We start from the raw sequence: 27,542 nt of genomic DNA, 5'->3' as shown, positions 1-27,542 counted from the left end.
GAGGAATATTTTATAATGTTGGGAATGGAAAGAAATTCATAGAAATCCATAGCGGTATCAATTGGCGACACGTATAATTAGTGTGGGCATCTTGAAGCATAACCTGTGCAATTTGTTGGTTAGAATATCGTATTTGTTTAATTATGTCGGCAGAGTTTAAAGGGAGCATTTCGAGAAGTTAGTCAACTGTGAATAAACCAGGTGTTTCCTGTAACTGCCAAGCGAGCTTGGGGGGATGAGAGGCCTCAGCTATGATAACGGGAAAGGAGTGGAGTTGAGATTGTACTGTAATTCTCGGCCAGGGGAAACGTTAAATTGCTGGATTTAGTTGAAATTCATAGCCGGTAATGATCTGAGTATTGTGAAATACTGTAAATGGGGACGTAACGAACATTTGAAATCACGAACTTTGAGTATAAGGAACAGAGTAACCTAATTCAGGGTTGTCCAAAATATAGAGCGATGGTCGTGATGATCGGTTTGTCTGTGAGGGGTGTGCAAAATTCATAATGGTAATGACGAGATATGACATCGTAATTATATGGCGAGTTGTTTGGTTTGTACGTAGATTATTAGGATATCCAAGTGTTAATAACGGTTAGGACTAGATTAGATTTTTAAGCGTGATATCACGAGACAGGATATATATAGCTGGACATGAATTATGTAAAATTCTTTTCCAGCCAGATAAACATCGCAATATTGAATTTACATCACAGCTGCGTAGGAATTTGTGAAGAAACCAGAGTCCGCGGAGATAAATTTTACTGATCTTTAACATTTCGTTAAATCATTTAAATTTATTTAATTATTAAATTCAGTGAAACCGCATTTTGAAATAACTTTAATCAAGCGAATAACTTGGAGATGCATTCTGGAAATTTTAGTTTGTTTTCTGGGGATATTAACATGTAAAGTAACGATTAAGGGGACATATCCGAAGGAAATGGATTTTACTGCCACAAAGTTTGTGAGCATTGCTATTGTTGTAATTATTGAACTTTGATTGATTGAGCAGTGAATGTGCTGGGGATAGTAAAGTGGAACTTTGGTCATCAACCGATGTAACTTAATTGTGTTTAGCCTTCAGCCTAGAAACTTGGAAGGTCAGGGGGTCATCAACCTCAGTGACTTAGATTAGGGCCATATGCCATTGTAGCATCATTTCCTTGCGGTCATCATCCACAATGACTTTAAAGTAACTTAGAAGAGTAGATGTCGGTCCATGACATAGACGCAGGTCACATCGATTCAATTAAGGGTCCATGCCGTAGAACCACTGTGTGGCACACACCGATTGGACGGCCTTAATTATTCCCAGAGTCCAGAGTTCGTGTTACGAGGGCTGGACCATAACGAATCACTATGATGGTACATGTGGTCTCACATGGAAGCCGAATTTAAGGGTTTCCAGACTTTCCTTTCTTAAATGATTAATAATTGAGACAATGGTTTCTAGTATGAATGCCCGTCAGGCAGTTACGTTAAAGTCTCACACCAGTGTTCTGACGTTTATGTAAAAGTGATTGTGGTGTCCAGTGGACACAATTGACTTCTCTGATACTGTTGACATACCATGATGCTTCAGAAATTTCCTGAATAAATAGGAATCTTTTAAATAGACCTTTCATTCCAGTAGATAGATTAGAATTACTGAACCCTACCTTTACCTCAGCGACGAAGAACCCGATACGACCCAAGAGACAGATCTCATGAACTTTGCTGATGGGTAAGAAAGGTAGGTATCCCTCAATATGGACCTAAAGGGTTCAATAGGAACACACACTTACACTGATGTATAAAACCTTTAACCTCTTAACTGGGGAGTTTTCACCGAGAAACGAACACTCGTAGCGGGGAATATATTTTGAGTGAAAACGAGTTAAGTCGTCATGCCCATTCTAATGATGCTTCTGCAAATGACGAAGAAACTCATTACACGTTCATGCCTTCTCGGAAGACGTGTTATCTAGTCTGCCCATTTTGACATAAATATGTCTTATGGCTGGTGGTCATTTGAAAATTTGTGTTACGGAAGTTAACGTCACAAAAGTTGCGACAGAAGTGTAACCCTTGCAACCGTGCAGGCTGTGATGTAAGGTATGGATCAATGGTCATACAATGTTACCTAGCAACCGTGCTGGCTACATCTTATGGCCGGTGGTCATCTGAAATTAACAGCCGTTTATGGATGGCCATGATCAAGAGATATATTCATGATAATTTTATTTTCGCAAAGGGAAACTTGGCTTCTTTACATTTGCATTTGTTACTAAGTAACAACCAACAAAACAATGTCACTGTTGTAATGAAGTACACCATTATAACACTATATGAATTTGTTTTATAACAATATAGCAAGAAAAACAGCTAAAAATAAAAGTAAAGGAGTATACTGTACATGATGTTACCAAAAAGAATTGTGAGACAATCTTCAAAATCATTTCTCTTCAATAAATTTCTATTTACAATGGTACGCATAGAAGCACGGAGCTACACAAAGTCCAACCTTGCAATCTGGGCACCAATACCGACTTTCTTTCCTAACACCTTTGTCATAAAGTGGATGAAGTCTGGGAAATGCCTCTCTGTAAATCGTGTTTGTGCAGGTTTCAATGATGGCCTTCCTACTTGGGGGCTTCTCATTCCGTTGGGTGCTTCTTGAAGATTCTCTTGAACTATCTGTTCGGCTAGTTCAATCATAAAGTGCAAGCCGTCTTTGGTTCCTCTGTTTTTCTTATACAGCTGGAAAGCATTGAAACAAGCAATGTCGAGCAAATGCATGAAGAGTCTGAAGTAGTACTTCTTTACTCTTTCTCGTGCAATAGGGTATGCCTCCATTAGTCCATCGCTCTTATCTACTCCACCCATGTTCATATTGTAGTCCACTACTAGCCTGGGTTTTCGTTCCACTTTGTTCCTTATCTCTACGTCTATGAAGGTCTTGTCGTGAATCGTACTAATCATAGTAACTTCCCCCTTATCTTTCCAGCACAGGACCATAATCTTGTCCTTGTATCTGGCAATGTGCTCACCTTTCTTCAAGCATTTATTCTTGAGAACATCAGGTACCCCAAGGCGATTTATATGCATCGTTCCCACCATATCAGTGTCCATGCTACATAAAGATTCAGCTAACTGAACACTGGAATACCAGTTATCTAGATACAATGTGTATCCTTTGTTCAGTAGTCCCTGTGACAGTTCCAGGACTACTCTACTTGATACAGGAGTATGAGGATACAAGTTCCCAAAATCTGTCACCTTCCCAGTGTATAATAAATTCCAAATATACCCTGAACCACTCTCACAAAGAACGAACAGTTTGAAAATAAAGCGACTCCGTTTTGAAGGTATGAATTGCTTTCACTGCAGCCTTCCTTTCCACAGCACTAGTGATTCATCCACACAGATGATTTCCTGTGGTGGATACAATTCTTGGCACTTCTTGCGAATTGGATTCAAACCAGCTGAGATTTTGAACTTCCCACTCATGTTGGCATCGTAAGTCTTATTATCAACAAAATGACAAAATTTCAATAATAATGAAAACCTTTTCTCACTCATCACTTTGTTGAAGAATGGTGTTGAGATGGAATCCCTGAGACTAAAGTACAATTCATAAGTAGGTTTCTTTATTATTCCTTGAAAAATGACGAGAGGGATAGGAATAACTTTATCCCTTGTGTGGTAGTTGGAGTCCAATCCCGAGCTCGCGACCGAGGCTTCAGTACTGTATGCACTTCGAAAAATTGTTCTGCATATTTATTTGTCTGCTCACATATCAGCTTGATTAGATCCTCCTCTACAAACTGGCTAGAATAGAACAATGGGCTCGCTTTGTTGGAATCACATCAATATTTATTTTACTGTCCGATACAAATGTAAAAGGAGCACAAAGATTATCTTGGCTGTGCCAGTGCAAAGTGACTGCATCACTTGTTGTCGGCAAGCTAACTTTCACCACTTGTGCTATCGTTGCTATCCAAAGAGTTGTCATCTAATTCGTCATATGAATTAATGAGATGAAGAATAGTTTCATCATCCAAAATGAGCGTGCTTAGCCATTATGTACGGAAGAAAATACAATGAAATACTGGCGCGCATTCTATCGCAGCAAGTCTCGTACCTACTGACATCTATAACGCGATCACAAAACTGCACTAAACAACAATAAGAGACGAGATAACACGTCCCGCCCAGCAGATAACAATTTTCGAAGGCTCTCAGACGACTTAACTCGTCATTATCCGATTTAGTAACAACTATTGGTAGATGAATTAACTCATAACGCCCGGCTAAGAGGTTAATACCACCTGCGTGGCAAACAGTCAGTCTTCCACCTTTCGCAGAGGGCACCTTCAATTCACCGCTCTTACATGAATGTTGCCAAATAAACTTTACCGTGTGACTGATTAACCCAAGCCTTGAGTAAATAAATGCGTTGCCTCGGGTATTGTTCATGTTTCAGGTCATGCATTTTTTTTCAAAAATTGTGCACAAGCTACGACAATATCTGTCTTTCTAGCAGAAATTTTCTTCCATCATTAGTCCACTTGTATTTGAAGCCTAAGTTGTGCAGCACTCGTCGCACTGAATGTACACTGCCACTATATCGAATCTTCTTTCTAAGCTGTTTACGCAATTTTTCCGCTGTAGGAAATTCCCCCTGGTCGTAAAATTCGAGCAGAGTTCGCCTAGCTACATCGCAGCGAAAATCACTAAGCACACTAAGCTTTTTCTCCTTTATGTAGTTTTTCCGTGTAGACGAAAGTATTTTTTGGTTGAGTGAATATTTCGCTTCATTAACACATCTCTGAACCGAACGAAGGCTAACATTACACATTGTTGCAGTCAATTCTTGGCTTTTCTTGAAGTTCACAGTCTGCAAAATATTTGAGTCGGCCAACTTCTGCATGTATTGCAATTCATTCACAATTATGGATTTTGTCTGGCTGGCTAAATCCTTCTTCTTAAGCCCTTCCAACCGACGACTATTCAGAAGAGTTTCTTGTTCGTTTCTTGCACTTACTTTGTCCTCTTCAGATAACAGACGCAAAGAAACACCAGGCTGAACACATTCAGTACCTATCTTTAATTGCACTTATGGTGCAAACTCAACAGCTGCACAACAGGGAATGACTCGGGTAAGGTGGCCTGAAGTGGACGGGCTTCAGCTAGACAGCACTACACAATCAGCGTTGCCAATCCGTGCTCGGAGGTAAGCAACACTCGACCATATGTCGCTTCACCGTTCCCATATCTGACGACAGCTTGGTTTTTCCTCACCCGCCTAATTTGGTGGCCACGACAACAGACTTGTCAGTGAATGCTGACTGCTATGTTAAGCTGCTTGGTTTGCATTTATATCCCTGCACAGCCTTCCCATAGTCCTACAACAAAGGGCTATTCCAGCAGGTTACTGCACAATACAAAGGGCAGCCATAGTGTGGGAGTGGTTTGCTGAGCATTCTGGAGAGTTACAAACACAGTATGAATCCAGTTGAGCATTTATGTTATGTCATGGAGGTATCTGTCCTGATCGAGCGAGTTGGCCGTGCAGTTAGGCTCGCAAATCTGTGAGCTTCCATTAGGGAGATAGGAAGTTCGAACCCCAATGTCAGTACTGAACACAGTAGGAACATGAGTTGAGAAAGCTCAGGTTGACCCCAGTCAACCACCAGCGGGGAGGACTGTTTCACCATGCAAAAAGGTGTAATCACACCATGGGTTTCGCGCCCTGCAACATTTGGAGACGTGTCACATCAGCTGGAGATATGTCTATTCACCAGTACCATAGCCAAGTGGCTAGCAGAGCAGGATCTGTCATCGCGGAGTCCCTTACGACACCTAACATTACTACCTGAGCATCATCAAGTATGTTCGAAATTCGCCCAGGAATGAGGCAGCATGGCAGCTAGCAGACTGGCAATGAGTCGTGCTCAGCGACAAATCACGATCTGGATAAGGATAACTGTCGAGTCTGGAGGCGTCCTGGCCAATGCAGTGATCCACGCTTCATTGTATTTCTTTACAATTTACCTTACGTTACACCGACACAGATAGGTCTTATGGTGACAATGGGATAGGAGTGGGAAAGAAGCAGCCGTGACCTTAATTAAGGTACAGCCCCAGCATTTGCCTGGTGTGAAAATGGGAAACCCCAGAAAACCACCTTCAGGGCTGCCGAAAATGGGGTTCGACTATCTCCTGAACGCAAGCTGACGCTTCACTGTAGAGCGACACACTGCCCCAACAAGAGGTGTCATGTTGTGGGATGCCATTTCCTACAATTCTCGCTCCCCACTGGTGGCAGCTGAAGGAAACCTGACAGCATGACGATACATCCGGGAACTTCTGCGATAGTATGTGCTTCACTTCCTGGTACAAACTGACACTCCAATTTTCCAGCACGATACCCCGTAATGCTCAGCTTCACACAGCAAAGATATCTCTGGCCTGCTTTTGTGATGTCAACATGCTTCCTTGGCCAGCAAGGACTTCAGACCTCTCACTCTTCGAGAATATTTGTGACCAGCTCGGACTGAAACTACAGCAGATTTGAAGGGGTCAGTTCTGCCAGCTGTGCTATGATCTCCCTGAGGAGAACAATCAAAATCTGTATGCCTCCATCCCCGGCCGTATCGCCACCTGTCTACGTGCTATGGGTGGTCCAACACAGTACTAGTGCATCCTGCAAGTGTTCATTACCCTGCAATAAATGTTTGATGTGGTACAATATTCACAGGTTTTCCTTGTACTACCATATCCTGTACCTACGCTGTTTTATGTGCTGCAATGGCTCCTTCATGGTGCTATTTCTTCTTTTTTTTTTTTTTTCTTCAGATGAGTGTATAATTAACACTGTTAGTTGTTACTAGCCATAGGAGTTAATGAACAAAATGGGTAAGTAAAAGAATTTTGCTATATGAATTACCAGTATTTCCTGAAGTTGGTTCAATAAGAACATATCCTGGTTTTAATATTCCACTCTTCTCAGCATCCTCTATCATACGAAAAGCAATACGATCTTTCACACTTCCTCCTGGGTTAAGGAACTCACATTTTGCCACTAGAAAAAGGAAATAAGCAACATGTACTAATAATGAACATTTCTTCCACACTGTTTTAGTAATTAATTACAATCATGAATCATAAAGAACAACACAGGTCTTACATATTTCACATTTAATTCCGAAGGACCGAGGTATGTTCGTCATTTGGACTAGGGGAGTGTTGCCGATAGCATGAAGAATACTGGGCATTATCTTCTTTGGCGGAGCCCTGTAAGAAAGAATATATTTAAAAGGAAATAAACACAATATTCTTGGCTGTAAGAAAAAGAATGACAAAAAAGGGAAATACCTGGTAAATATAAACAGTATACCATATTTTCTTTTTACAAGTTGCTTTCAATCACACTGACACAGACAGGTCTTATGCTGACAATGAGATAGGAAAGGGCTAGGAGTGGGAAGGAAGCGGCCCGTGATTTCCAAAAATGGTGTGAACAATTGGCTGAGAATACTTTGGATTAAGGAGACAAGCTTTTCGAATAAGCAGTATGTTCTGAGCTGTCAGAGGAAAGATGGCATGGAATAACAATAGTACACAAATAAGCTTGTATGGAGTTTTTAAAAGTAGGAAAGATCATAATATGAAAATAAAGTTGGAATCCAAGAGGACAAATTAGGGTATATATGCATTTGTAGGAAGAGGAATTAGGGATCGAAATAATTTAACAAGAGAAATGTTTGATAAATTTCCAACTTTTTGAAACTGTTTAAGAAAAGACTAGGTAATTTAAACAACTGTCATCTAGTGAACAGTCCTAAATGCAAATCAGTGTCCAACTCGTTGGCTGAATGGTCAGCGTACTGGCCTTCGGTTGAGAGGGTCCCGGGTTTGATTCCTGGCCGGATCGGGGATTTTAACCTTCATCGGTTAATTCCAGTAGCCCGGGGACTGGGTGTTTGTGCTGTCCCCAACACACCTGCAACTCACACACCACACATAACACGATCCTCCACCACAATAACAAGCAGTTCCCTACACATTGCAGATGCCGCCCACCCTTATCGGAGGGTCTGCCTTACAAGGGCTGCACTCGGCTAGATATAGCCATACGAAATTTTAAAAATGCAGATCAGTGGTGAGTGATAGATCAATGACTACAAATATGTTAGGAATGCCCAAACATATCCTGTTGAAGATTGTGATATGTACCAATGAGAGAATTTGAGTTTTGTATGTTGACAGTTGATGCTGATAGTGACAAAACAGTTGACTAGATATTTGTATGTTCATGAGAAGTATTAAAAAACCATGATCTGTTAGTTTTGTAACAAGTACACGTTTCAATTAACATCCATAAAACATATCATGGTGTAAAAAACATGGGAATACAGGAGAAGATAACATACAAGAATTGTTAATCTTGTGTAATATGTAATATGAAAAGTGTTGAATGAAAGACTTGTGAAACTGAACTTATCGGCCCATCCGTCAACCTACATTTCACCACGACAAGCAACAGATAAGTACCTATAAGGCACTAATACTATTTTGAATGTTGTTAGAAAACTAAAAATTTGCTTTTTATTAATAGATTAGTGCTCCTTGATTTTTAATCATCTCAAATTACTATATTTGAGTGCAACGTATTTTAGCCGCCATGTTGTTATAAAACATGCAAAGAGGACATAATCTCTAGGAGACCCTAACGACGACAAGGTGACAACTAGCGCTATCTCCTGAGCATTGGTGTAATTATATAAGAAAACACTGAGAGCTCGAGACGTCACAAGGAAATTCACGAAACATTATTACACTTCTTCTTCTTCTTCTTTTCCTGCCGCATTTTCCCACACCTGTGGGGTCGCGGGTGCGAACTGCGTCGCACATGTGGATTTGGCCCTGTTTTACGGCCGGATGCCCTTCCTGACGCCAACCCTCTATGGAGGGATGTAAGCACTATTGCGTGTTTCTGTGGTGGTTGGTAGTGTAGTGTGTTGTCTGAATATGATGAGGAGAGTGTTGGGACGGACATATACACCCAGTCCCCGAGCCAGAAGAATTAATCATAAGCGATTAAAATCCCCGACCCGGCCGGGAATCGAACCCGGGACCCTCTGAACCGAAGGCCAGTACGCTGACCATTCAGCCAACGAGTCGGACACGAAACATTATTACACTAACGAGAAAGAATATGTCAGCCCTAGCTTGACAAGCTAAACAGGAAGCACACTACTCAGCGTTCAAACATACGTTTCATCAGACAAATAATTTCAGCAATGCTGTAGCGCTGGATGATATAGAACGCTTTCAAGACAGTTTTCAGAGCTATAATTATTCTAGGTGATGCTATACAGGATCTGATTGAGAACGACAACTATGACGAGGATATACAAGCCTGTGAAAATTACATAGACAGCGCTAAACGTGCAATGCAGAAGGCAGATAAACTTATAACGACAAGGAATTTGCAGGATGCACGTGCTTGCTCAGCTAATACAACATCACCCCTATCTACTCCCGAAGTTAAGCTTCCTTCTATTAGAACAGAGACTTTCTCCGAAGACAAAGAATCATGGCCACCGTTCTGGGAGCAATTTCAGACTTCGGTGAACAAGAACTCAGTGGTATCAGTGATAAACATGTATTCCTTCAAGGATACCTCGACGGTGAACCCAAACGTCTGATGGATGGAACATCAGTAACGGCAGATACAAACAGGTGAAGAAGATTCTGGAGTCCCTTTATGGGAATAAAAACAGAATATTCAATCCCAACCAGATTTCTTGGAGCATCTGCAACCTGCACATTCCGACAGTCCCGAAATTCTCAATGCCATGTATATTGAGTGCCACCGACGGATTGACAGCACTACATAAAGATGTAGACAGCTATGGAAAACTGTAAGCCCCGAAAATTCTTTGCGCATTCCCTGACGATCTTTGTTGCTGATGGCTTCTTAACGCCAAGAGGTTGGAAATACGAGAAAGCACTAACTCACGTCTAATGCAGTTTTTAGACGAAGAGGTGGAGTGTGCTCGACTACTCAGAACATATGTAGAGACTGGCCACTAACGACTACTTATACTCCGATGGCAGCGACTCTCCATGTCAAACACCAGACCTAACAAGCTGAAGAGGAATAATATCAAACAAGTCACAGAACCGTATTGCGTTTTCTGTGAAACTCGTCACAGGTGTCAAGATGAAAATGAAATGTCGTATGACTTTTAGTGCTGGGATATCCCAGAACGGGTTCGGCTCGCCAGGTGCAGGTCTTTCTATTTGACTCCCGTAGGCGACCTGCACGTCGTGATGAGGATGAAATGATGATGAAGACAACACATACATCCAGCCTCCGTGCCGTAGGAATTAACCAATTAAAGTTAAAACCCCCAACCCAGCCGGGAATCGAACCCGGGCCCCTCTGAACCGAAGGCCAGTATGCTGACCGTTCAGCCGAGTTGGACGGTGTCAAGATTGTCAAACAATAACGAACCAGCATGAGAGAACTGATAAAACTGAAGAATGTGAACAGATGCTTCCTTTGTCTTAGACGAAGCCATCACTCTAAAGACTGTGCGAAGAAGCATAAGGTATCCTGCTCGAAATTCAAGACGACACACCACATGTCAATTTGTGGAGGAGACCAACACGAAACTGTAGCGGTGGGCAAGATCGATGTAAACACGCCCAACATCACGTCTCTTCAAACTGCTCAGATATGGATAACTGGCCCGACTGGACTGACCAAACTTACACGATGTATTTAAGATGCTGGAAGTCAGTCCAGTTTCATCAGAACAAGCCTCGTGGATCAGCTCAAGCTTACTGTTGTCGAAAAAAGGAAACTGTCTGTTACGACATTTGAGTGTGATCAACACACGGCTCCAAAACGCAGGGTTGTCCAGTTTAACATCAGTGGCGTGTGGTCAAAAACTAATATAATGATAACAGCTTTCGAGAGCAAAAACACGTATTCTGTTTCACACGATGTCTATTCCTTATCATGCGCCCGAACGTTGCAATTAGCAGACCCCAAGGACAATGAAAGGGACCTCCCCATTGGACGTCTCATAGGTGGTAATCACTACTGGAAGGTGATCCAAAATGGCCAACTAACACGCCTTTCTGAGTCCATAGTACTTCTCCCATCTAACTTGGGTTGTGCTCTTAGCGGAAACAAGTCAGGAATCACAGTCCATCATATCTCTATAAATCATGTTCACACAAGTCAAGAATTTGAGCGTAAAGCCAATAGCATGTGACAATTTTGGGATTTAGAGACCATGGGAATAAGAGAGCAGCAAGACAGAACCCTTTCTAGGAAGGATGCTACCGTTCAACAGTTTTACGGTTCCTTTCGTATGGAAGAAGGGCGGAAAGTAGTTTCTCTATCCAGAAAAGGAAGTTATCGTGCCATCAAACTGCATCAATGCCAAGAATCACTTTAGATCACTTGAAAGGAAACTTCATGACAATACTGTGTTTCGAGAAATATTATTCACAAATGACCGACTATAGGGACATGTTGAAATGACTGCTGCAGAAGATAAACTAAGCAATGTTTCTTATTTGCCACACCATGCCGTCAAGAAAGCCATGAATGGAGCAATCAAATGGAGGATTGTTTTTGATGCTTCGTCACAAGAGAGAGACTCACCATCCCTTAAAGATGCTCTGGAAGCAGGACCAAACCTCCTTCCTGAAATTCTGTGAACGCTAATCCGCTTTTGTACATATTGAAAAGTAATGGGATGGAACCCAAGTCTTTCTGCAACTGTACCTAGATGAGAAAGAGACTTAACCAGATTTTCCTGGTATCACGTCCAGAAGAGGGAAGATAGTAATTGGCAAACAGCAGATGAAATTGTCACGTATAGGTTCACGTGTCTAGTGTTTGGTCTCGCGCAGTCCTTTCCTTCTCTCTGCGACTCTATGTGAACTGCTGACTTCATGGTGCAGTAACACATACCCAACAGCAGCAGAACTCTTAGATCAGAGCACGTTTATGGATGACTTCCTTGTTGGTGCTGACGACGACAATGGGGTCATAAGCATATATTACGAAGTAAGCTCTATGCTCAGACACAAACAACTACCAATGGATAAATGAGCAATGAACTCAGGAACACTTAAGAGTGTATGGCAGGCTGAGAGACGAGATATCAAACAAGAAACTAAAGTATTAGGTATCAGGTGGAATACAGAATTGGACTGTCTGTTTTTCGATCACTGGAAAATTACTGAAAAGCTAGCTCGCGTTCCTGCTACGAAACGTCAGCATTATTTCTATTGGATGGTTGTTGGATTCAATATTTGGTAAATTCCTCTCAATTTTGTGGATAATTTAATATTCATTTTCAGAATGTGACTAGAATCATCAATTGTTAATGGGATCTTAAGAGGTTAAGTTTTCTTTAAATGTCAATTTGACACACAGATGACAATACATCCGATAAACAACAAATAAATGTTGTGAAAAGCATCTTTAATAAACATGGAAGGATTAAAGATGTGTTGGAAGGTCTTCCTAAGATGTTTATTTTTTGTTAAAGTCATGGAGGACATATCTGAGAAGGTTATGGATTAACCCTTTCGGTGGGCGATGCAGCGAGGTCCGCACAAGTCGCTTGCTCAGCGGGGAATGCGGATATATCTGCAGATTCTAATTATATTTTTCTCTCAGTTGCCTGCCTGAAGAGGTTTATTTCTTTTTCAGCAGCGTATCCCGGATGAGTCTGCCCTCTGATATGAATTTTTTCAACTATGTTCTCGCAATACCAATGTGTCATCAATGAGTTGCATTATAAATAATGCAACTTACCTCCGGGCAAGAATGACCTAAAGTCTAATAGCCTCGCACTGAAGCTCTAGCTCATCGCCTAATTGTCGCTTGGGTGCAATAATATTGCTGTAGAAGGGATTTCTGGAGATTATGATATTAAACAGACCTCTCTGATGACACATTAGAACTGTGAACTGATTTATTATCCCCAGTCTTGGGTTTTTCCTTCACGACTGGAGTGTGTGTTTACCGGGAGTTACACAAGTTTTTATTACTGCACGCATGTGTTCCATAACACAGGCACAATTTATGATTTCCTTCCAAACTGCAGGCCAGGGTTATATTAGATTATTTTTCTTACATTTTTCCCGCTAAAATGTCTAAAAGAAATTACTGCCCTCCACCATTAGAGTAAGATTATTTACGGGTCATGATAAACAATATGTTGGAATTCAGTCGGCAGGATAGTGATCTTAGTGAACTAAGTTCTACAGAAGGGGAATTCGTAAGTTACAGGAATTCACCTGGAGAAAGTACTGCAGGCTTGAGTGTAGAGGATTCGGGCCCAGCTGATGCGAATGTTCAGCAGTCACGAAAGAGACAACATGTGTTCGATTCCAATTCAAGTAGTGATCATGAAAGTGATGACAATAATACTGATATTACAACCAGTGCAACTTCTTCATAAACTTAAACTGGAAATCGATAAACAAGGTCCCGATTTGATTCAAAATTCGATCATGACGTAAAAAGAGAGTTTTTAGGGAAAACATTTTTTTTTTGCTAGTTGCTTTACGTCGCTCCGACACAGATAGGTCTTATGGCGATGATGGGACAGGAAAGGGCTAGGAGTGGGAAGGAAGCGGCCGTGGTCTTAATTAAGGTGCCTGGTGTGAAAATGGGAAACCACGGAAAACCATTTTCAGGGCTGCCGACGGTGGGGTTCGAACCTATTATCTCCCGAAAACTGGATATTGACCGCATTTAAGTGACTGCAGCTATCGAGCTCGGTTTAGGGAAAACAAAACCGAGTGAAATATTTGAATTCTTTTTATGACGAGATATGCCAGAACACAGCTGAACAGACAAAAGATGCCCAGCAGAAAATTGCACATAAAACCCAGTTTAGAAAGATGAAACGAAGGAGTCCAGATCAAGAACGGGTCCGGGCAAATAAGGATGAAATAAATGTTCTTATGGGCATACTGTTGCCCCAGAGGATTGTACAGAAACCTAAATTAAAACATTGTATTTCTCGCAATCGCTTGCTGATTATGCCGATCTTCTATGAGCTGATGACAAGAGATTTTTCCTTACCGGGCTGAGTGGCTCAAACGGTTGAGGCACTGGCTGGCCTTCTGACACCAACTTGGGCACGTTCGATTCTGGCTCAGTCCGGTGGTATTTGAAGTTGCTCAAATACGTCAGCTTCGTGTTGGTAGATTTACTGGCACGCAAAAGAACTTCTACGGGACTAAATTCTGGAACCTTGGCGTCTCCGAAAACCATAAAAGTAGTTAGTGGGACATAAAGCCAATAACATTATTATTACTGATATTAGATTTTTCCTCTACAGCTTTTTACATTTCTCTGACAATGATATGTATAATGGAAAAATTCTCCCCTAAATATATAAAATAAACTCGGTATTTGATCACCTAATAACAACATTTTCAGAAGCTTATAGCCCTGATAGCAAAGTGTCAATTGATGAGAACCTCTTGTTATGGAAAGGGTAGCTAGGGTGGAAAGTTCACATACCAAGAAAACTATTGCATTTCAAAGTGGAATCATACAAATTGGCGAAGCTGGGACAGGTATGTAACATGATCTGCTTCTGTGTGTATCATAATGAACAGCTGTAAAAGACATAACACTGTGAAAACTGTAAATACTTCAAATATTACCTGTAGTATTGTGTAATATAGTCCCGTGTGCGTCACTTATGAATTGTAGGTATATAAACTGGATCCTTCACATGCACTAACCAAAACAACAGAAATTTTCGCGAGTATTATAATTTATACCATTATATATCATTGAAGTACCTAGATAGATGTAAACTTTGTAAATCTACAATTTACAAGTACAGAAAAATGTATTTCCAGGCAGAGATTGTTAGTAAACTGCCTAAAATATTAAGGTATAAGTTACTGTATAAACAAAAATCCAGAACTTTCCTGTTAGGAAGAAACAAGCTTGGTATCACAGTGTAAAAGACTTAGTACATTCTTGCACAAAGTATTGAAACATTAACATAATAGGATTTCTTAACAAATAAATACACTATATTCAAGTAAATATTTCTCTTTGTGCCCTTCTGTAGTTCATTTTAGTCTAAGATTGTTTTTAAGCAAGTAATTAAACATTTTATTCAATCAGGGAAATCGCTCCCCACCTGGGAGTAAGCCAGTGTGTACCGAGCTACCTGCTTAAGGAGTTAAGAAGAAGTTGTTCTTCGGCAATGCTAGGGGCTTTACGTCGCACCGACACAGATAGGTCTTATGGCGACGATGGGATAGGAAAGGCCTAGGAGTTGGAAGGAAGCGGCCGTGGCCTTAATTAAGGTACAGCCCCAGCATTTGCCTGGTGTGAAAATGGGAAACCATGGAAAACCATCTTCAGGGCTGCCGATAGTGGGATTCGAACCTACTATCTTCCGGATGCCTTCGGCAATGCGATGTCAAGGATGCTTAAATAAGTAATTGTACTCGATGATGTTGAATAATGGTGTTTACAATGGAACTGAGTTGTTATGAGTCTTCATAGTACCTTCCGGTGAAGTCTTATCGATACTCTCAGTGTAACGGAATCTGTCCAGGAAGTTGTACGAGTCATGCTATTCGACCTTGACTCGCATGTGCCGTCATTTGGTGAACTTTCTTCACCACACGCCCGGAAATGTAAGTAAAATTGTACCTTAAACGTTCTTGGAGTTTCATTATTTTAAAAATGGAGACTATAGAGGAAACAAAAGTAACTATTTTTATTGTAGGGCGAAGTTTGTGAAGGATGAAGACATGCAAACGTTGTTACAGGAATTATCTAATGAGGAGGAAGGATCTGAGGGAGCTAAAGTTTGTGATTTTTCTGACTGTGAAGATGAAGTGGTAAATTATTCAGACATTGATCATGACAGTGGGAGTCCGGCTCCATGGCTAAATGGTCAGCGTGCTGGCCTTTGGTCACAGGGGTCCCGGGTTCAATTCCCGGCACGGTCGGGAATTTTAACCATCAATGGTTAATTTCACTGGCACGGGGGCTGGGTGTATGTGTTGTTTTCATCATCATTTCATCCACATCATGACACGCAGGTCGCCTACGGGCGTCAAATCAAAAGATCTGCACCTGGCGAGCCGAACATGTCATCGGACACTCCCGACACTAAAAGCCGTACGCCATTTCATGACAGTGAGAGTGAACAAGAAGTGATGTAGGCGTAGTTGATAGCGATGAACATGACGAACTAGAGAGGGATTTTTTCTTTGGGAAAGACGAAACAATGTGGTGCACCAATAGCTTTTCAAGGGCTAAATCTAGGAATGAAGAATCTTTTGTTTCAACTAATGAATAATTGGTTGGTTGAACGAGCTAAGATAGGAACACTGCCTCTGGATATCCAAGCAGTGTTATCATCATACCATGAGGAGGAAACATTAGATGAAACAGAAGTGCCATCGAAGAGAGGACGATGCATTCACTGAGAGCGAAAACAATATCAAGTCACCACAATGAAGTGTAATCAGTGTCATAACTTTGTGTGTACAGCACACTCTAAAAGATGCATTAGATGTGTAAGCTGTGAGAATAATGATAATGATTAATGAATATTGTTAAGTGTTTCATTTTAAGTTCTCATGAGTTAAGTATTCATCTGCTTCAATTTTATTTTTAGTCTTCAACCCATGAATATTTTTTACCTTTTATTATTATATGCATGTACTGTCACTTGTAATTTGTGTTGTAATTATTATGTCTAAGGATTATAAAGCACATAAGGAGTAACAATATCAGTCGTGTAAGAGTTAGTACTTGTTAACCAGTTGCTAAGACTAAGAAAAATTAACGGTGAACGAAATTCAGCACGTGCCCAGCAATGTAACATTTATAGGCTTTAGGGTTAATAAGAGTATAAGTATACATGGTGTTTTGAATTACTGAATAGATGTACAGTAAATGGTTAAACTATATTATTCTTTTACAATTTGCTTTACGTTGCACAGACACAGATAGGTCTTATGGCGACGATGGGATAGGAAAAGCCTAGGAATGAGAAGGAAGCGGCCGTGGCCTTGAATAAGGTACAGCCCCAGCATGTGCCTGGTGTGAAAATGGGAAACCACGGAAAACCATCTTCAGGGCTGCCGACAGTGGGGTTCAAACCCAGTATCTCCCAGATGCAAGCTCACAGCAGCACACCCCTAACCGTACGGCCAACTAGTCCGGTCTACATTATTCTAAAGAGGGTCTTCAAATAAGATAAGTAATGATTATTTGAATACAAGGTAGGAATGAGTCTTTGGTTAATTAACCATAGATGAACATAGTGGATGTAAAATCCACATGCAGATGAGAAGAATTATGGTAATGTCCATTGTCTATAGCATCTATGTGAAATGTACTATCACAGCTGAGGTTCCTATGGCAGGTTTTAGAAAATTTTAGTCGAGGTAATGCTAAGCATTTGTTAAGCATATTTAATTTATTTATCTCATGATGAAGCAGGAGCAGAAATTCAGCAAGATGTCGAAGTGTTAAATGAATCCATACTTGTCCATGAACTGCAGATAATAAGATGAGAATAAGTAAGCCAACTGATTTTAATCATAGATATTTATTTAAAAAATCAACTGATTTAAATCATAGATTTTTAATACTTGTGAATTAAAATCAACCTCGGAAACAACCATGGCTACATTCATTTAGCTAACATTCAATCTTACTATTTAAATCTTGATTTAAATCACTTCGATTTAAATCATTGCACAGTGGTCAAAAGTAAAAGTAAGTAGCCAGAATATCTATAAACTCTACACTTACACTAGAGTTGAGGATGTATATTCCTATAAAAAGTGTAATAAACCACAGAATATCCTTCTTTCAGCTAAACACGTTCCATTTTCAAGGTATCAGATGTACGTAGGTGGATCAAAAGTTTAGTTGCACTAACGCGCAGCAGCAGCGCGCTGTGTGTCGCAAACGTGGGCACGGTGGAGAAAGGGACAGACACTGCCCACACGTCTGTTAGGCAGGTCACTGTGGTGTCTCGTCTAGTATTGTGTGAATAGCGGTCAAATGCAACGGCGCATCAACTGGACGTTCACTCCAAATATTAGGTGTGTGCGACAATCCGATTCCTATGGGCCAAAAGGAAGAATTGCACGGACATTCATCGTGAAATTAGTGCTGTGTATGGGGAGCGGGCCATTTTCCGGCAAGGTATCGTAAAGTGGTGTCAGCAATGCGAGGCCGGACGCACGGATATCACGGACAATCATCATGAAGGAAGGCCCGCAATGTCCAGGACCCGTGCAAAGGTCAACAGTGTGAATGCGATCATTAGACAGAACCAGCGCATTAAATTGAGAGAAATCGCGACGCAGCTGAACATGTCGTATGGCAGTGTGTTCGCCATTGTTCAGAGGACCTTGGATATCGTAAGCTGTGTCAAATATGGGTCCCACGTCTTCTCACCGATGAGCACAAGGGAGAACATTTCCAATCCTCCCTGGCATTTTCGCAACGCTATGCCGCAGACGGCAACGGGTTTCTGCAGCGAATTGTCACAGGCGACAAAACGTGGGTCCACCACTTCACCCCCGAAACAAAGCGAACATCAATGGAATGAGTGCAACCCTCATCACCACAACGAAAGAAGGCCAACGTTAACCTTCAGCCGGTAAGGTTATGGCGACAGTGTTCTTTGACATGGAGGGTTTGCTGCACATGGAATTCATGCCGAAAGGAACGACGATCAACGCGGCGCCGTATTGTAAAACGTTGCACCGGTTGCATAAAGTGATTAAAGAGAAGCGCCGGGGGAAATTGAGCGCTGGTGTGATTTTGTTGCATGATAACGCAACACTTCACAAGGCCCGCCAAACGAGAGAACTGCTGCAGCGTTTCAAGTGGGAGGTCTGGCAACATCCACCCTACAGTCCCGACCTAGCGCCATGTGACTTTCATCTGTTCGGTAAGCTCAAAACGGAGCTCGGTGGTCGACGTTTCCAGATCGATGAGGAGGTGAAGGCCACTGTCCCCAAGTGGTTGCAGAATGCTGGAGGAAATTTCTCTGCATCCGGCCTCGACAAATTGGTTGTGCGTTCGCAGAAATGTTTGGAGTCTGTTGGAAAATATGTGGAAAAGTGACGTTACAGTGTATGTTGTTATAGTCTTGTTGCTGTTGTATAGGTGGTGTAATAAATGGCCATAACTGGGAAGTGCAACTTATTTTCTGACCTGCCCTCGTACATTAAACTCATGGCACTTCATTTTACTACAACATTAGCCTGCCTGGTGGACATGATCATTAAGGCATCAAGCCTATATTATCCACCACCATAGTTAGCCAATCCGAGTTCCATTAGAAAAAAAAATTTCACAATCAGATTGTTGGCTGGCAGTGAAGGACACATGGTGGTATACAGTTCCTAATCACTAAATCGCGTGCCAAAAGCCTGGGTTCGATTTCAAACCTCTCTGCAGTGGAGTGAGTGCATATGACACTGTTGATGGCGATTCATTCATCAGATGGAGATGTAAAGCCTTGAGCAAACCACTTGGTGTTATTCGACAGGAGTAGGCTATGTGCCAACACAGGGTTTCATCCTCTCCCTGCCTCATTATCATAATAATCCCACATACAAACATGCGACCACGGGCATCAAATAGAAAGACCTGCACCAAGCGAGCCAAATGTGTCCCCAGACACTACCGCCTCTAAAAACCATACAATAAATAAAAATTACTACATCATTAACATTCAGCTCCTAGTTCTTTTCCATTAATGTCTAAAGATGGGCATCACTATAAACTATGCCAAGAGTATATTAATACTTATTTTCAGTATTATTTTCATTGCAGAGATACTGGAATGCTCCAACATAATTGTGTCGAGGTGGTTGTGAATGCTGCTCAAACAACATATAGTAACAACTATGCAATAGCAGCCTAACAATTTCACAAACACTAGTTTATATGATGTTGATGCTCTCCTGGATTTCTCTATAGTGAATTATTTCCAGAAGAACATGAATCAGTCCAGTGCCAAAGGAATTACTGTTACTGGAATAATAAATTTGAAAACATCCACTATATTTCTGTGCTGGTATGCATCAACTCGGTTTTGGAGTGGGGAAAGCAGTACTAGGAAGCCATTTCTGTTTCTGTCAGGTATAGTTTTATAATTGTTAGCCACTATTTTTTCTTCTAGACTGACAGTACTATGTCTACAAAAGTTGCAGTTCAAAAACTGTGGACTCATGAAAATAACTTCACAGAAGCAGTAAGTGAAATAATCTATTACTGTTTGTTATTATAGATATAATCTTATAAATGTTTATACTGTATACATTTTGATATGAAGATTTCACCTTAAATAAAATAGTCATGCTTTGCAAGTACATTACTTCCAGTGATAGGAAAGTGTAAGAAAAAAGGTAATTGGGCTGAATTACTGTTACCTGGGATCTGTTTTACTTAATTACAATAACTTTTTCAACAAGTAATCAGTGAAATTACAATTACGTCACAGATCACCAGTCTTAAGGAAATCACAGATATTTTTATTGCATGGGACTGGAGTAATACGAAGGTCTGCAGAGAGAAAAAAAATTTTGTATGTCTTTTTAGCATAGATACATTAAGTGGCTATCATCACTAAGTGAAACTAAGCATGATATCTTGGAACTCTCAAAATTATTCCTTCCTCTAATTTTTATTTTAGTCAGTGACTTTGAGCATTTTTTTTTTTTTTACAATTTATTTTACGTTGCACCGACACAGATAGTTCTTATGGTGAGATGGGAAGGAAAAGCTTAGGAGTGAGAAGGAAGCAGCCGTGACCTTAATTAAGGTACAGCCCCAGCATTTACTTGGTGTGAAAATGGGAAACCACGTAAAAAACTATTTTCAGGGCTGCCAACAGTGGGGCTCGAACCCACTATCTCCGGAATGCAAGCTCACGGCTGTGCACCCCTGACTGCATTGCCAGCTCGCCCAGTTTCTAGCATGTCAAACAATTTGCCATTCTTCTTCATATCTACTCCCTTTTCCAGATTCTCTCTGGGTAGTGTAGTGTACCAAAGCCTTCCAGTTTACACGATATTTCCACCATTCCTCTTCTCGTACTTTATTGCCAATGACTCCTCTATTTGCAATACAGTCCACAACAGAGCTCCTCCATCTCATTCTAGGCCGTCCCCTAGGCCTCTTTGCAGTCTCTGTATCCATGAATGTTCTCTTTGGTATTCTCTCTCCTGGCAATCTCATCATGTGTCCAAACCATTTTAGCTTTGCTATATCAATCTCTTCTTGAAGTTTACACACTTCCACGCTTCTCCTTATTTCCTCATTTCGTATTCTATCTCGTCTTGTCTTTCCCTGTATGCTCCTCAAGAACTTCATTTCAGCTGCTTGTATCTTACTTTGGTTCCGCTTAGTTAACGTCCAGGCTGCTGAAGCATAGGTCAGTACAGGTTTATAATAGGATGAGTATAAAACCTCCTTGCACTTCATTGGCACATCTTTGTTCCATACAATGTCTCTCACACACTGGTAGAAACTGTATTCTGCTGTATTCTTAAATCAATTTCTCCATCCAAATTTCCATCTTGTGATATCACGCTGCCTTTTTCACTACTTCAAGAGGTTCATTTCTTATCTTTACCACTCCCCTGGATTTTCTGTTACCTCTTGTCATAAAGTCTTACTTTTCACAGTACTAATCTTCATTCCAAAATTTCTTATCTCCTCACTCCATAAATTAACTTGTGTCTGTACTTCCTCTTCATTATCTCCCCAAACTACAATGTCATCAGCAATGAGCATAGACTTTATTTGCTCGTCCATCATCTTCTCCTTCATATTATGTAGAATTCTATCTATGATGATAATGAAGAGTAAGGGAGACAATACACTTCCCTGTCTTAAGCCTGTCTCAACTGTGAACCATTCAGTTTGACCCACTTTGGTTCTAACACAGCTTTTGCAATTTTGATACAATTCTATTACCATCTGCATTGTTTCATTCCCAATCTGATCCTCTGCCCATCATAATAAAAGTGTACTGAAGCCTCGGAAAATGCTAGGGCATTCCCCACAAGTGACGTGCAATTCTTGTAATGTTGGGAGAAAATTTGCCATTATTTTACAAAATAACTTGTTCTCATTGCTAAACCAAAGTACACCTTCACATTTGCTGAAAAGATCTACAGGGGCACTTGAAGAAATACCCGTGTTTAGTTTTAAGAACATTCCCAGCAATCGTGGATATTGTAGGAAAAGTTTGGTGTTTTTGGAAATATTGGCGAGGTAAGAAAGTACCACATCCAATACTGGTAAACCCGTTCTGCTGTGGCAAAACTGGAAAAGTTATTTTCATTGTCACTTAATTTTTCCCCATTTCTCCTTGCATGTGATGTATATGAATTACTAGAATGTAATGATTACTAAATTTTTGTTATTGTTTTTATGTCTCACTAACTACATTTGATGGTTTTTTTAGAAATGCTGAGGTGCCAGAATTTAGTACTGCAGGAGTTCTTTTATGTGCTAGTAAATCTACCAACAAGAGACTGACATATTTGAACAGTGTCAAATACCAACAGACTTGAGCCAGGATCGAATCTGCCAAGTTGGAGTCAGGCGGCCAATGCTACAACTATCTGAGCCACTCAGCCCAGCCATTACTAGATTGTAATGATTACAGTTCTATTTCAAGAAGTCAATTATGAGTAAAAATGACATTATGTAAAAGGTAACGATTACAAGTAAACATTACTACAAAGTAATATTTACAATTAATTTAATTACTTTTACTCAATTACTTCCCAACTCTGATTACTTCATAGCTGAGAGACAACATCTACAGTACATTATTTTACCACTAGAAGAAACAACAATCTAAACTGTAAAATAATCAAGTCTTACTGAAGGTCATAAATTGCACAGCCCTTTTTAAATATTTAACTCTTATTAATTTAGCATCTGCTTTGCAGATCATGAATTAAAATGTACAATGTTGTCAGTAGCTATTCATATATGTTAATTAACTCCTCTTTGCGTCCTCATCTAAAACTAATCCCTTGTCATTCAAGAAGCTTATAAGTGCAACGAATTCATCTCAACACAAAGAAAAATAATTCTGGTCTAATGGGCGGACATCTCCACGAATACTCTAGCTTCTGCATATGACATTCAAATGGAAGAGAAAACTGAAAAGTATTCGCTGAACGAGCTGAGGATCATACTAACCCAGCAGCATCTGTCCCTGGGAGCACAAGACCAAATGAGCAAAGGTAAATACCAAATGGAATAATCGAAGAGGCCAGCATTTCTGAGTGTTTGTTCATAATGACACAATGCAATGTAAGTTGTTCACATTCTATCATTGGTAAAATGAAATGCAACTGTGAAGTTACGATAAAGACCTCTGAAACCAAATTATATCATCTGCAGGTTAAAGGAAATATTGTCTGAAAGTTTTGCTCAAATCATGTAAGTTTTGAAACGAGTTTCAGTGACACAGCTGCATGCCAAGGAGAATTTGATTCTGTAATTAAACTGGGAAGCATGGGAAACCAGCCTGTGACATTTCTATTCATGAAAATTTTCCAGAACTCAAGCTTTGTCAGTGCTGTATGACCAGCTGATATCATATAATGAAATTTCTCTGAAGAGAAACGAGACAGGTGTAAATAATCTAGCAGTGACAACTGTCTGTCAAAATAATATGCCAAATGTAGTGTCTAAATTGTCTCAGAACGGTTTGATGATGAATTAAAGGTTAAAGGAGGGAGATTAATCATATTTCTGTTAGAAAAAAATAAGAAGTGACTACCCATATCTTTGCAAAGAACACTGAATTATCTTTTATTCAGAAGCCTAAATTTGATAGAGATTAGAATTTTATCAGTATCATTAAGAAGTGTTAAAAGTCTTCAGAATCTGCTTCACCAGAGCTTGTTGGTGAATAACATAGTGACCATTTCCAACTTCTCATGGAACAGCATGAACACACATTATAACATGATGACATTTCCTTACTGCTGACTGAGCTCCGTCAGTACATTTATCCATGTAATTTTTCTCATTCTAGTATCTGTTTCTGAAAACAAAAGTCAACCATAGCTAAAAATTCCTTGTGTCCACAAATGGTTCTCATGGTTCACAGAACACAACCACAGCCACCATAACTGTATAGGCCTACAGTATCAATCGTGCATAAATCAAAAGAATCACAAGATGGGCTAGATTACATGTTTTGTCAAACTGTGCACTGAAGGAACACTAGCTTTATCCACCAAATAAGTCACCAGGTCTACATCCATGTCCTGAAACAGCAAATTTGACAGATGCATTTTTGCAACAATAGAACATTGTTTTTCCACCTAACAGTGGAGAAATAATGTTTTCCATGCAGGGGTTAGATTTTTTTGTGAGGTAAAAATGTTGGCTGAGGAATTACTTTCTTTCCATTAAGCAACTTTTGCAATGAGGGTCCACAAAAACTAACTGTATGTTGTAAAAAAAAAATGAAAAACCAACAGAAACTATACAGAAAATTAGTAGTAAGTATGTAAAATCTGATAAAAAATGTTACCAAAAGTGTTCAATAGTTTATATTTTATAGCAAATCAGTCCTTACTCACAAAATGCAGCTGCCCCCTCCACCCACACATTGCAGGAAGATTTACCCTGCCACCTGACCTATCTGTGTTGGATTTCTTCCAAACACTCCCCACAATTTTCCTTTTTCCTTTTTCAACAATTTGCTTTACGTTGCACTGACACATATAGGTGTTATGGTGATGATGGGATAGGACAGAGCTAGGAGTGGAAAGGAAGTGACCCCAGCATTTGCCTGAAGTGGAAATAGGAGACCATGGAAAACCACCTTCAGGGCTGCCGACAGTGGCATTCAAACCACTATCTCCTGAATGCAAGCTCACAGCTGTGCGACTAACCACAGAGCCAACACAGTCACAATTTCCTTTTGGACTACAATTATCATTTTGTCCACTTTCTTTCCTCCTTAGGCTATATTATTCCCTATCTATATCATTTCTGATTTTAAGCCATTTCTAATATATCAACATTTTACACATGCAAGCCACCTTGAGTGTGTCTTTCCATTAACGCGTTTTATTTTTCCCATGTGTATAAACTGTTGATCAGGCTGATGACTTTAGATGTTAGGCCCCTTTAAACAAGCATCATCATCATCATCATCATCATCATCATCATCATCATCATCATCGAACTGTTGATATAAGATATTCCCTTGACCTTTCTAATATAGCTTTCCTGCAAGACATTCATTCCTAGCAATATCTTCTATGTGTTTACTGTCTATTTTGTGGATATTTTCAACAATCATATCCATGTACTTCATGAACATCTTATCCTGAAGTTTCATCAGCCTTATTCATCTTCTGTGTCTTTAACTTAGTAATATTAAGTTCACTGAAGATCAAATAGTTGGTATTGTTGCAATACTCCCCAAACAATTCATATTCCTTGCAGGTTCCATTACTTCAATTTTGGTTATCATATAGTCTGTAATGGATCTCATACCCCCTGTCATACATGTGAAGCAGTGAATAATGCTTGAAGAATGAACTAGCAACTACTACCTAGTTATTTTCAGCTTTTGGTCTTGGTTGACCTACCGAGCATAGCAATGAGCTACGGCTATGGAGCCAAGCTTTGCAATCAGGAAACGAGCTGAACCCCACTGTCAGCTGTCCTGAGAATGGTTTTCTGTGGCTGCCAATTTTTACTTCCAAATGCTGGGACAGTTCCTATTCATAGGCCACAACCGATTCCTCCCACCTCCTTACCCAATTTCATTTGTCATTTATCTTCATTAGCTACTCAACTGAGGTTACCATCAGGAAATTTCTTCAAACTACATAAGAATACTCGATTTAGTGAATACACGAACACTCATAGTCAGAAGAGAGAGTTTTCTTACAGTAGCTGCCTTGTGTGAGGTGATGATTTTGGATCACTTTTAGTATGCCAAGTACAACGACTGGGCATATCTGGCCGTATCAACTCAATTTTGTCGCTTGGGCGGCTCAACTTTGTTACTGCTGCTGTCTGGGTTGGAGCCATGATAATCTACAACAGAAAGAGGAATATATTACTAGACAAAAAACAAGAAAAATTGAAATTGTCATTAACTTTCCATAAAATGGGGCATTTTACAAACACAAAAAAGAAAAAGTCATAGGCTTTTCTGACATAATGGTGGTTGGCAGCAATTTTACATTTTTGTGCGCATGCATGGCTTCCTTGCAAGGAATGTTTCATTCTGGATCAATCACACATTCCGTCACACATAATGTTATTTGCTAGTAAAAGAAAAAAAAAAAAATCTAGGAATTACTGCCACTTTCCCTGAAACATTTAGGTAAAAATTCCAATGGACAGAGACTGAGAAAACAATTAACAACCACTTCAGAATAAAGTCCTCAGATATTTCGGAAAGGAGACATCTCAATTCACTGTTGGGACCGAGTGCCAGCCTCCTTTATGACGCATTTTAAAATATGAAATAAAGGGCAATATTTGGATGGCCATTATTACAGACAGAATATTTTACAATTTTAAAACTAAGAATTTAGTATTTTAAATTGAGCACTTTCTGGCAGTATTAATGTTAGCCTTTAGCATTTTGTAGTGTTTCATGACGGGAGTGATATTTTCGAATGGAGAATTGGATGTCAATGTATCAACTATTGAATTTTCTATATTTTCCAGTTTAAACTCAAGAAAACAACTAAAGGAATGAATAAAATTGTGAACATTAAAAAGATGTAAAATGATATTGACCTACTTATTCATAAAATTTAAGTACATATATTTAGAAATCAGCATTCAAGGCAATAAATAATTTTATTTTGTCATTTGAACACATCCATTAAAAGTTTAACACAAATTATTTCAGTTTTACTTTTACATATCAGCCTGATATTTAGTGAAAACATCACCACTAAAGATAACATGTGAACTTACAATGATCAGCCAGAACATTATGATCACCTACCTACTATCAAAATAAACCCGTCCAGGCGACAGCAGCGTCACCTGACGAAGAATGAATGCTAGTCAGACACACGCACGGTGCATGTAGTATCAGTGAGCGTGCTGTCCGTGTGTAGAATGGGGAAGGGGCGCTATCTATCCGAGTTTGACCGAGGGCAGATTGTGAGGCTTGACAGGAGCATTTCCGAAACTGCACAACTTGTTGGTTTTTCGAGAAGTGCTGTGGTGAGTGTCTTCAACAAGTGGTGAAACCAAGTCCAAACGTCGAGAGGTTGGTCGGCCACCCCTCATTACAGATGTCGGGCGTCGTAGGCTGGGCAGACACTCCTAACGATAAACCTCTACAACCGACGACCCATGCACGTGCCAATGTTAACACCACGGCATCGGCAACTACGACTGAAATGGGCACGTGACCATCAACACTGATCTTCTATTCTATCCGTATGTTTGAGTGGCACGAAAGGTT

At 40.2% G+C, this 27,542-nt stretch overlaps 1 protein-coding gene across 2 annotated transcripts in view; it reads right to left on the bottom strand.

Moving 5' to 3' along the window:
* Cbs (Cystathionine beta-synthase) overlaps positions 1 to 27,542 on the bottom strand; it is a 149,061-nt gene that overhangs the window by 92,668 nt on the left and 28,851 nt on the right. The window contains exons 2-4 of one of the 2 annotated variants that reach the window (XM_067140996.2): positions 25,998 to 26,146; positions 7,178 to 7,284; positions 6,938 to 7,099 (exon numbers count right to left, since the gene is read on the bottom strand). In XM_067140996.2, the coding sequence (XP_066997097.1) occupies positions 6,938 to 7,099; positions 7,178 to 7,284; positions 25,998 to 26,140 (412 nt within the window). In that variant the 5' untranslated portion in view covers positions 26,141 to 26,146. The remainder of the gene's footprint in view (positions 1 to 6,937; positions 7,100 to 7,177; positions 7,285 to 25,997; positions 26,147 to 27,542) is intronic. The other variant, XM_067140995.2, reaches the window with a different exon arrangement.

Source organism: Anabrus simplex, chromosome 2 (genome assembly GCF_040414725.1).
Source record: "Anabrus simplex isolate iqAnaSimp1 chromosome 2, ASM4041472v1, whole genome shotgun sequence".
Classification (NCBI taxonomy): domain Eukaryota; kingdom Metazoa; phylum Arthropoda; class Insecta; order Orthoptera; family Tettigoniidae; genus Anabrus; species Anabrus simplex.
The sequence above is the reverse complement of the archived record's forward strand: the minus strand, read 5'-3'. Positions and strand labels throughout refer to the sequence as shown.